The sequence below is a fragment of the Pipra filicauda genome, unplaced genomic scaffold, assembly GCF_003945595.2.
Source record: "Pipra filicauda isolate LSUMZ 115617 unplaced genomic scaffold, ASM394559v2 scaffold957_size45340_pilon, whole genome shotgun sequence".
NCBI classification, from domain to species: Eukaryota; Metazoa; Chordata; class Aves; order Passeriformes; family Pipridae; genus Pipra; species Pipra filicauda.
In genome coordinates, this window is record NW_024105150.1 from 11,903 (window position 1) to 23,545 (window position 11,643).

At 49.7% G+C, this 11,643-nt stretch overlaps 1 protein-coding gene across 1 annotated transcript; it reads right to left on the reverse strand.

Annotated features, from left to right (window-relative positions):
- Nucleotides 1-501: 501 nt before the first annotated feature.
- LOC120325354 (kinesin-like protein KIFC1) lies at nucleotides 502-9,988 on the reverse strand. Its single transcript, XM_039391385.1, has 6 exons — nucleotides 8,728-9,988; nucleotides 7,484-7,565; nucleotides 6,528-6,680; nucleotides 6,306-6,434; nucleotides 4,836-4,876; nucleotides 502-640 (listed from the first exon to the last, which is right to left on the reverse strand). Exons 1-6 carry the CDS (start codon nucleotides 9,309-9,311, stop codon nucleotides 502-504), a joined length of 1,128 nt encoding a protein of 375 aa, XP_039247319.1. The 5' UTR covers nucleotides 9,312-9,988.
- Nucleotides 9,989-11,643: the final 1,655 nt, after the last annotated feature.

Below are 11,643 nucleotides of genomic sequence, written 5' to 3' on the forward strand. Positions count from 1 at the left end.
GAACAGATGTATTGGTCCCATCATCTGACCAGGGGATGTTTAGGATTGTGCCGAGTCAGCGTTGATGGAAGCGTTCGAGAAGACGCAGGTGGTGGCGGTGGATGACCCACGATTCAGATCCGTAGAAGAGAGTAGACAGCACTATGGCTCTGTAAACACTGATCTTGGTACTTTTCTTCAGGTGTTTATTTCACCAAACTCTTTGATGGAGCCTTCCAAAACTCTCGATGCCTTTGCTCACCTGTTGTCTGTCTCTCCGTCAATCTCACCGTCCGAGGAGATGAGGCCCCCCAGGTAATTAAACTGCTGGACTGATTTGCTGGATTTGGGGCAGTTTCGGGGGATGTTTCGGTGCTTTGCTCACCATACTCTGGAGTTCAGGTTACTGTCCCGTCTTTCGTGCTCCCTGAGTTCTCTGTGGAGGTTGTCCTGGGACTCCTTGAGCTGCTCCCGGGACTCCATGAGCTCCCTCTGGAGCTGCTCCCGGCACTTGTTGAGCTCCTAGTTTAGACACTCCAGGCCCCGTTTCTCTGTTTGCACCTTCCAGAGCTGGTTCCGGGCCTGGTCCAATTTGGCCTGTAGCTCCTGCATCTGCACCCACAGGTCCCAGGGCGAGTGTTTGGGGGGGCACAGGGGGCTCCTGGGGGGACACCCAGGGTTGGGGATATCAGGAACGGGGTTTGGGGACATTGGGGAGGGGTTTGGGGACATCAGGGAGGAACTGGCTCTGGATTATCCCAATTTTTTTTCTCCCCTCCCTGTAAGTTTTTGGGAATTCCAGGCCCCTTGCAAAAGACACCAATCCTGAAGTAATTTGAGCAGTGTTCTGTCTTTCCTTTCTTTGTAATTTCCTAGGAAACTGCATTGCCACAGGCACCTCCACTGGATCGATTCCTTAAGGACTGCTCCTGTGGAAGGACTCCTGCAGCAGAAGTTCCCGGGGAACTGTCTGCCACAGGAGGAAGCCCACGCTGGAGCAAGGAAAGGACTCTTGGCCCTGAGCCGTGGCAGAAACAGTGTGCAATGAAGTCCCCATGAAAGCCATTCCCCTTTCCCAAGGTTATTTAACTCTAATTTATTTATTATTTATTTCTTGTGCCTTTTGAACCCCAGGTAAAACAGACTAGCACAATAAAAGTTGTTTCCTGTTGCAAAAAGACTAAAAACTTAGTTTGTTTGTGATAAAACAATAGTTTTTTACTCTGTTTGGGATAAGAGACTAAAACCTGTGTGTTTAGTGTCTCCTCTCACATAACTGGTCCCAATATCTCCACAGGTGATTTTTACCTTGGTGCAGCCATGGGGTGATTTGGAGACACCTGACCATAGGAATTCTGGCTCATTTTTTAATGGATTTGGAACTCCCTTTTTGTTATTTAGCAACAATTTATTGATTCTTTCTTAGTTTATCCTGATTTAAATAAAGAAAGAGTACTACTGAAACAAAGCAAATAAAATAAAAATAAATGAAAATAATAAAGAAAAATCAAATATTATGCTAATTATTATATAAAAATATTTATACTACATTATGTTCTCATATTTAAATAGATAATAGAAATATAAAAAATAATAATAAAAATATTGCCTTGTATTTTTTTAAAACTAGGCCACTGTTGCAATGTGGTTTCCCAGGAAATTGCAAAGAAAAGAAAGAGAGAACACTGTTCAAATACCTTCAGAATTTGTGTCTTTTCTATTGAAATTTGTGAGGCATGAGAAAAGAATGTACACGTGTCCTTTTTTTGCTACTCTAGATAGTTATGCATTAGAAAACTCAGGTACCACTTAGGGATTTGTGAGGAGGGACTGCTCAGCTCCCAGCTCTCCCAGTAGGAGAGTTCCCAGTTGCGGGTGGGAGGGCAGGTGTGTGCATTCTCTCCAAAGGTAAACTGAACCTGCCCCTTGAACCCGGCTCACCAAGAACTGGCATGCAAACACATTTGCCCCAGGACTGTGGAGCCTGTCCGGCCAAGCCTGCACAGACACGCTCTGAGTCTGACTATTGCCAGGGAGTCATCTTTGTCAGGAAGCAAGCACAGTTTTGATGTGGGCAAACAAGTCCTTTTTAGCTGTTTTCCCAGCTCTTTGGTCCACCCAAAAATCATTGCAAAGGCAACATCTAAGTGTTCCACTGGGGAAAGTTGAGCGGCCCAGAGCTGCAGCCATGGGAAGAACGTGGGACAGTGCGAGAGCTCAACCTGTGGGGAGAAAATGAGAGTCAAGAGTTGCACCAATGGGAGGCAGATGGGAGAGTCCAAGAAGTTGCCCAATGGGAAGAGGGGAGAATCCCAGAGCTGTGCAGGGGGAGGATGAGAAAGACCCAGAGCTATCACAAGGAGAAATCAAGAGATACCAAGTTTTCCAATGAGCAAGTTTATGAAGACAAGTATTTCCATGCCAAAATGATTCTTGTGTTTCATCCTCTCTTGCTGAATGTAAGGCCCAATGCAAAAAAAAAAGAAAAACCCAAAAAAACTCTCGGTACCTCCAGGACAGTTTGTTGTCTTTGAGAGGTCATTTCTCTGTCCTTCTTCTTTAGCTTGAACTTCAGTTTCTGCACCAAGAACAACATTAGACATTGCCTCTTGACTCACTGTTTCCATTCCAAGGGTTGCTTTTCAGGAACTCTCTCTTCTCACCCAAGTGCCTGATGAATCTGCTCCATTTCTGGAGCTGAAGAAAAGACTGGAGGAGAGTTCTCACTTGGAAGAAAATCCTTATCTCCACTGAACAGCAAAACAAGGAAAGGGAACGTTCCAGGAAACATATGAATCCAAGTGAAAGACTCCAAGCGCTGTCCATGCACCTCCAGCAGCAGTGAGGTCAGGCAGGAGGCTGGGTTTAAAAGGCCCCCCAGCACAGTCCACCTCAATCTAAGCCCTTGTCTTGAACACTGACATCTTGGGATGTTATTTTAGAGCGAGATGGGCAAGCACATGCAAGTGGAGCAGTTTCAGCTTTCTTTGTGCCCTGGGAACAGCTGCAATCTTTGCAGCACTAAGTGCTGTGTCATCCCTTGGTTAGGGTGAGGATGTTGGTTCCTGCAGCGGACTCTGTTCTCCTGGGGGGCTTCTCTTCAGAGGCAGGCTCTAAAAAAGGACTGAAACAACAGCTGCAAAGCCCCAGCCCTGGGGTGAGCACAAATCCTCCCCCAGTGCTGAGGGACAGCTGGAGCACGGCAGCTCCCTGTGTGAGGCCGGGGCGAGCCCCGGGCTGGATTTCAAAGGGAGTTGGGGGGGTGAGGGCGATGGTTGAGGGCTGAGGGGCGATGGCTGAGGGCGAGGGCACTGAGGGGGAGGGCTGAGGGCGAGGGCACTGAGGGGCCATGCCTAGGGGCGATGGCTCAGTGCTGAGGGGCGATGTGTGAGGGCCATGGCAAGGATGGCAGTGGCTGAGGGCCAGGGCCCCTCGCCTCTCCGGTGCCACACGCAGAGCCCAGTGCCGGGGCTTGGTTACAGGGATTCAGGGAGCCCCCTGGGAGAGGTCCCAGTTTGACTCAATGATCTTGGAGCTCTTTTGCAACCTTCCTGATTCTGAGATTCTTTTCCCTGTTGGAGCTGCAGCACGTTGGCTTTCCCAGGGCAGCTTCCTTTAGGACAGCCTTGCTGAGAGCTTTGCAGCTGATGGCACAGGGATCTGTGAGGAGCAGCCCAGAGCAACTGCTGCCTTAGGTGGGGGTGGCCGAGGGGAAGCCCTCCTGTGTCGGCCCAGGCTGTTGCAGGCAGGCAGTGCTGGGGAGGAACACACTGCAGCCTGGCCCCAGGGAGTGACCTCTGGGAGATGAGACTTTTGGGGAGAAATTGTTCCCTGGGAGGGAGGTGAGGCCCTGGGCCAGGTTGCCCAGAGAAGCTGTGGCTGCCCCACCGTGGGAAGTGTCCAAGGCGGGGTTGGACGGGGTTGGAGCCAGCTGGTGTGGTGGAAGGTGTCCCTGCCCAGGTGTTCTGATCCCATTAGGGAGAGATACCTCAGCCCGAATTAAGGTGTAAATGGGACCATTTACCCACAACAGGCGGAGCAAAATGGTGGCAGCCGCGCCGCCACACGGGTGCAGCCAATCAGTGTAATAAGTGAAATGAGGCTATAATTTGGGTTGCAAGGTAATAAAAGATTTATTAATGCCAACAAGCAAAAACGGTCAGCCGGGCGACCGGAGGAAACCTCAGTTCCTACCACTGTCTGCAAAGAGGAACAGAAACAGCACTTGTTATACCCTCTGATGTCACCTCCCCCCAAAGTCATGTCATCAGTCCATTGGTGGAGGTTTCACGGGCTGCATCCTGCTTGGTTCCCTCTTCGCGGGCCAACTTGGGGTTGGTTCCTCCTTTCGCGGGCAATCCACCAAGAATTTCAAAGTCATTGATTTCTATGAAGCCGTGGTCCTGGAAATTACCATCAGGATGACGGTTGATCACCCGGACTCCTTGTGGTCTACCCCTCCATATTGGTTCCTATTAATATGCTTAGAACAAACATCTCCAAAATACAATATGCTAAATCATTCTTGCGTTGTGTTAATCATTCCACAGCTTACAGAACTTGTGGTTAGGCATTGCACAACTCGTCAACTTATAATTCCAACAAAGCAGTTAACACAATACAGCAACTGGATTAACTTTTTCCCATTTTGAGCAGCAAATTTCTTTAGATCACTTATAATATTAGCAAGCGGGATTCTCCTTAAGGAGGAACAAAGCGCGGCCATTTTGGGCAAGACATGTGACAGCGGCAGCCAATCAACGCTGAGCACACGCAAATCTTTATTAATTCTTTTGTTTTTAAAAAAAGATAAAAACGGGGTGAAGGGCGGAGCGAAGGGCGGGGCTTGATCTCACTTCCGGTTGGGCTTGGGGGTGCCGATCATGTGGTCTTTCACCTGGGGGGGATGGGGGCAGGTGAGACCCCCAAAACCAGCCTCAAGACCCCCCAAACCCCCCGTGGCCACCCAAAACCCCTCCAGTGACCCCCAAGCCCCATCAAATGCTCCCGTGACCCCCCAAATTCCCTCTGCGACCTCCCCAAACCCCCCTGAATCCCACCCAAAACTCCCCCCGGACCCCCCAAGCCCCTCTGTGACCTCCTCAAACCTCTCCCCAGACCCCCCAAGCCCCCTCTGTCACCCCCCAAATTCCCTCTGGGACCCCCCAAACCCCTTCAAATGTCCCTGAGGACCCCCCAAAACTCCCCCAGTGACCCCCAAACCCCCTCAAATCCCCGCCAACTGCCCCCTGGACCCTCCAACCCCCTCCCAACTCCAACTTAAATTCCGTCCCAAATCCCCCCAAAACTCCCCCAAACCCCTTCAAATCCCCCCCAAACCCCCTCCTGGACCCCCCAAACTCCCCTAAATCCCCCCCAAAACCCTCTGTGAGCCCCCCCGGACCCCCCAAATCCTCTCTCTGACTGCCCAAACCTCCTCAAATCCCCCCAAAACTCCCCCAGGACCCCCCAAACCCTCCTGTGACCCCCAAAGCCCCCCAAAGCCCCTCAAATCCCCCCCGAATCCCAAACTTCCCCCAAAATCTCTCCTGGATCCCAAATTTTCCCCCAAATCAGGGAATTTCAGGGGGTTGGGGGGAAATTTGGGGAATTTTGGGGGAAATTCACATTATTTGAAGGCATCGGGGGGGAAATCAGGGAATTTTAGCAGGTTGGGGGGAAATTCAGGGAATGTTGGGGCATTCAGGGGAAAATCAGGGAATTTGGGGGTTTCAGGGGGAAATTGGGGGGATATTTAGGGAATTTTGGCAGGATTTTGGGAAGGCCTGGGGAATTCTGAGGGGGTTTTGGGAATGCTGGGGGGGGAAACAGGAATTCTGGGAAATAAATGGGAATTTGGGGGAAAAAAGGATTTGGGGGGGAAAAGGGGATTTTTTGAAGGAAAAGGGGGAGTTGGAGGGGTGGAAACAAGAGGGGCAAAGGCAAAAAAGGACATTTTTGCCCAAAAAAGGCCTTTTTTTGCTGCAAAAAGAGGGCATTTTGGAGGGGGAAAAGTGGGATTTTTGAGGGGAAAAATGATGTTTTCAAAGGAAAAAAAAGGACATTTTTGAGGGGGAAAAAATGACATTTTTGAGAAGGGAAAATGACATTTTTGAGGGGAAAAAAATGTTTTTGCTGGGGGAAAAAGGGATTTTTGAGGGGAAAACCCAACATTTTTGAGAGGGGAAAACTAAATTTTTGAGGGGAAAAAGGGCCATTTTTGAGAGGGGAAAAAAGGGATTTTTGAGGGAAAAAATGACATTTTTGAAGGCAAAGAAGGGATTTTTGAGGGGAAAAAGGGCATTTTTGGGTGCAGCCCTTCTCACCTCGTCGGGCTGGGTGACAATGAGTGTTGTGGAGTTCTGCGGGGAGAAGTGCAGGTGCTGCAGCCCCCGCTGCCGCTCCGACTCCTCCGGCAGCACGGGCCGCACGCGGTAGAACAAGGGGATGTTGTCCTGGAAAACGGGGAAAAATACGGGATTTAGGAATTTTGGGAAAGTTTAGGGGATGTTCCCCTTATAAAATGCCCCCCTCTGCCCCGGACCCACTTTGGGCTCCTGGGTGTCATTGTGGAGGTGGCGGCGCTCCATCTCCAGATGGTGGATCTGTTCATCCTGCTGATCCCGGAGGGATTTTTGTGATTTCTGTACCTCCTGGAGAGAGGCCATCTTGTGCCACTGCAGGTGGAGATGGTCCTTGACCTGCCTCCAATGAGTTTGGGGAGGAACGGGGGGGAAATGGCACCAAAAGGGAAAAAAACAGTGGAATCGGAGCAAAATTCCCAAGGTTTTCCTGACTTTTCCCAAATTTTGAGGTGCCACAAAGAGGATTTTGACTCCAAAATGGCAGAATGGGTAAAAAAGTGCCATTTTTTCCAGATTTTTGAGGCACCTCCTGAGGGATTTTGATGTCAAAAGCAGCACAATTGGTGAAAATTCCAAATTTTTTCTCGGTTTTTCAGCATCCTCGGTGGGATTTTTGGCTGAAAAATCGTGAAATTGGTAAAAATTCCCATTTTTCCCATGAGAATTTTGAGGTGCTCCCCCCAAGGGGTTTTGAGTGGAAAATTCCCTTTTTTTCTTCCTTTCCCAAATTCTGCGGCGCTCCCTGAGAGATTTCAATGCCAAAAAGCTCAAAATCCGTGCAAACCCCCATTGTCCCACCTTTTTTTTTGGCACCACTGGTGGATTTCGGGCACAAAACCGCCAGACCTGGTGCAAATTTCCCATTTTTCCCATATTCTGAGGTGTTTTCAGTTCAAAAACCAGCAACACCGGTGCGAATTCCCATTTCTTGCCTTTTTTCCTTGACTCTTCCCATGTTTTCGGGCCCCCCATGAGGAATTTTGGGCTCAAAAGACCGGGAATTGCTGCCACCCTCAGATTTTTTTCCTCTGCGTTGGCGCCCCCTGGCGGATTTCGCCCCACAAAGCACCCAAACGGCTCCGGATTTCCCCGGTTTTTTCCCCCCGTAAGTTTTTGGGAATTCCAGGTCCCCCGCAAACCTCTGTGTTCTCCGAGATATTTACGACGTTCCACCTCTGCTCCTCCTCCTGCAGGCGCTGCTCCAGCTCTGACTCCAGGGAGCTGCGGGAAAGTCCCAGAATTTCTCCCTGAATCCCCCCCAAATTCCCATCAAACCTCTTCCCAAAGCCCCCCCCCAAAAGTCCCGAGCCCCCCGGAGTTCCCAACTCCCCCTTAGAATTCCGAAATTCTTCCCAAATCCTCCCTCTGATCCCCCAAATGCCCTGAATTTTCCTGAATTTCCCCCTGAATTTTCCTGAATTTCCCCCTGAATTCCCACCAAATCCCCACCAAATCCCTTCCCAAACCCCTCTCAGAATTCCCAAATCCTCCCTCTGACTCCCCAAATGCCTGGAATTTCCCCCCAAATTTCCCCCCAGATTCCCTGAATTTCCCCCCAAATTCCCTGGGTGTCTCTGAATTTCCACCCAAATGCCCCCAAATCCCCTGACTTTCCCCCCATATTTCCCCCTGAATCCCCCAAATTCACAAATTGGAATTCCCAAACCTCGAGGGGCTTGGGGGATTTGAAGGCAATTTGGAGGGAATTGATGCGATTTTGGAGGGGGTTTTGTGGGGAATTGGGGAATTTGTTGAAGGGTTTTGGGGACTTTCTGTGGGGAGCCTTGAGAGAATCTCAGAAAATTCCCATGTTGAGGGATTTTGAGGAAATCTCTGGAATTTGGGGCGATTTGGGGAAATTGTGGAGAAGTTGGAGGGAATTGGGGAATTTTTGGAAGGCTTTTGGGGGAAATTCTGTGGGATCTTGAGGGGTTTGGGGTTGACTTGCATGGACTTGAGGTCAATTTTTGTGGATTTTCAGAAGGTTTTGAGGGATTCTTGATGGAATTTGCGGGGGTTTGGGTGGATTTCAGGGGAATTTTGGTGGTTCCCTCACCCCACTCGGAGGCAGCTTTCCCACAGCTCCGGTTGGAGGGGGATTTTCAGTGGATTTTTGACAGACTTGGAGTGGGTTTGGAAGGATTTTTGCTCCATTTCAAAGGATTTCAGCTCAGTTCTGCAGGATTTCCTGGGATTTTGAGTGGATTTCAGGGGGATTTGGAAGGATTTGGATGGATTTTGAGAGGTTTTTTTACGGGATTTGGGTGGATTTCAGGAGGATTTGGAAGGACTTGGATGGATTTTGATGGTGTTTTTTACGGGATTTGGGCGGATTTTGCTGGATTTGGGGCAGTTTTGGGGGATGTTTCAGTGCTTTACTCACCATACTCTGGAGCTCAGGGTGCTCTCTCTCCTCTCCCGCTCCCTGAGCTCTTTATGTAGAGTCTCCTGGGACTCCTCGAGCTGCTCCCTGAACTCCTCGAGTAGCTGGTTCTTCCGTTCCAGGCCCCATTTTTCTCTGTGCAGCTTCCGGAGTTGGTTCCGGGCCTGGTCCAGTTTGTCCTGTAGCTCCTGCATCTGCACCCACAGGTCCCAAGGCCAGGTGGCCTTGGCTAAGTTCTTATCCAAATTTTTGTAAGTTCCCTCACCTAGTGCCTTTAGGGTTGTCTTCAACAGTCCATTACACCTTTCTACTTTTCCTGCAGCAGGTGCCTGATATGGAATGTGATAGACCCATTCAATCCCATGCTCCTGTGCCCAAGTGGCTACTGGGCTGTTCTTGAAATGAGTCCCGTTGTCTGACTCAATCCTCCCTGGAGTGCCCTGTCTCCACAGGACCTGCTTCTCCAGACCTAGAATGGTGTTTTGGGCTGTTGCATGCGGTACCGAGTATGTTTCCAACCATCCTGTGGTTGCTTCCACCATGGGAAGCACACAGCGTTTACCTTGGCGGGTCTGTGGCAACATGATATAGTCAATCTGTCAGGCCTCCCCATATTTATACTTCTCCCAGCGTCCACCATACCACAGGGGCTTCAACCTTTTTGCCTGCTTAATAGCCGCACAGGTTTCACAGTCACAGAGAACTTGAGAGATGATATCCATGGCTAAATCCACCCCGCGGTCTCGTGCCCATCTATGAGTGGCATCTCGGCCCCGATGACCTGAAGCATCATGGGCCCATCGAGCTAGGAACAATTCTCCCTTCTGCTGCCAGTCTAGGTCTGCTTGTGATACCTTGACCTGTGCAGCTCGGTCTGCCTGTCTGTTATTAGCATGTTCCTCATTAGCTCGTTTCTTGGGCACGTGGTTATCTACATGGTGGACTCTCACGTTCAATTTCTTCACTCTGGCAGCGATGTCTTGCCACAGATCAGCAGCCCAGATGGGTTTTCCTCTACGCTTCCAATTCACCTCTTTCCACCAGTCTAGCCACCCCCATACGGCATTGGTTCTCATCCACGAATCGGTGTACAGGTAGAGCCTTGGCCATCCTTCTCTCTCTGCGATATCCAGGGCCAATTGGACTGCTTTGAGTTCCGCAAACTGACTCGATTCGCCTTTACCTTCAGTGGCTTCTGCCACTCATCGGGTGGGACTCCAAACAGCTGCTTTCCACTTCCAGCTCCTCCCTACAATACGGCAGGAGCCATCGGTGAAAAGGGCTGTGGTGGTTTCACTCTAGGCCTTCCTGGAGACCAGCTTGTAACCAAGAAGGAACTAGGAAGGTGATCACGGAAGTTTTCCATGCTATTCCTTTACGTAACTTGAGGTATAAATAAAGCCAGCAGGAGGGACCTCGCGCTCTTGCTTTCCGGCGAGGTTCGAGAACGGTGGGTCCCTGTCTCAGTCTGGCTTATCTGGAGCTGAGGCCCACAGTGACTGCTGTTATCTGCCACACGTGAGGGGGGAGCCCTGGGCCGTGTCCAGCCATCCTGCTTGTTCGAAGGGAAGTGGTGAGATTTTTGCTAGTTTGCCTTCGGTTGGCTGGTTGACTTGCTCGGTCCTTGCCCCTTTTTGTCCTTCTCCCTTCTCCCTCTGTTGCCCGTAACCAAAAGAAACACAAACCAACAGAGTGCCGGTTTATGCGGTGCTTTATTCGGGGCCCGGGAACCTGAGGACTAGCGTCCAAAGTCAGGATTCCGAAGACCCTCATTTTCAGTTCAGCTTTTATATACAAACAAGTTTACGTGCAGTTTCCACAGCAAAACAGTTACAGTTTCCACAGCAAACCAGGTGCAGTTGCAAACAAGCTCATACTTCATACTGATAACAATTAATAATCATCTACTCCAATCATAAATCTGCTTAAGTTGTCTTATCCCTAGAAACTGTTTAACAGACCTTAACCACATCCTAGGTAACAAATCGTTACATACATGCCTGACTAAATCCTTTGATTATGGTTTCCACTTCACACACAAACAAGGTTGCTACTTTGGAGTGTTGCTTTCTAGGCCTACTCTTCTACTAAGCCTTAGCCATTTTACTACTAATTTAAATTGCTTTGCAACACCTCCCCCTCTTCCCTTTTTGGGGAGTTGTTTGGGATTTCTGGAATTGTGGTGTGTGGTATTCTCGTTTTGTGTATCTGTCTCATCATCATGGCTAGGCTTCGCGAACGAAGATTTGGGAAGGCTCTATCCACATTTGTTACAGGCACGCTGGTGGCTTATGAGGCCAATACGTGACAGACATATCTGATTGCAAAAGGCACAGCAGAAAGACTCCTTAGATGGTGTATTCTGCAATACACGGTTCTTTCTGCGCTGTCTTTTTTCCTCAAGAGTGATCCTGCGAGTGTTCTCGAAGGAGACAGCTGCGTTATAGATGGTGTGTCTCCAGGCCTCCCGATTTGAGGTCAGGGTGGACCAGTTATGGTGATCAATATGGCCAAGGCTGAGATGTTGTTTCAGGGAGTCCTTGTATCTTTTCTTCGGAGCTCCTCTCTTGCGGCAGCCAGTGATAAGTTCACCATAGAGCAAGATCTTAGGGAGGCGGTGGTCCTTCATCCTGGAGACGTGCCCTGCCCATCGCAGCTGCGTTCTCAGTAACATGGCCTCAATACTTGTGACAGATGCTTGCTCTAAAACAGATGTGTTGGTCACATAGTCTGACCAGTGGATGTTTAGGATTGTGCGGAGGCAGCGTTGATGGAAGCGTTCTAAGAGACGCAGGTGGTGGCGGTAGATGACCCATGATTCGGAGCCATATAAGAGAGTCGACAACACTATGGCTTTGTAAACACTGATCTTGGTGCTTTTCTTCAAGTGTTTATTACACCATACTCTTTTGTGGA

Excerpts from the sequence above, each read along its gene's own strand:
- LOC120325354 (XM_039391385.1), bottom strand. The coding sequence starts at position 9,311 with ATGTTGCCACAGACCCGCCAAGGTAAACGCTGTGTGCTTCCCATGGTG. Across the intron at positions 7,566-8,727 it reads ACCCTGAGCTCCAGAGTATG|CTCCCTGGAGTCAGAGCTGG; the intron begins GTGAGTAAAGCA and ends ACTTTCCCGCAG. Across the intron at positions 6,681-7,483 it reads ATATCTCGGAGAACACAGAG|GTCAAGGACCATCTCCACCT; the intron begins GTTTGCGGGGGA and ends CATTGGAGGCAG.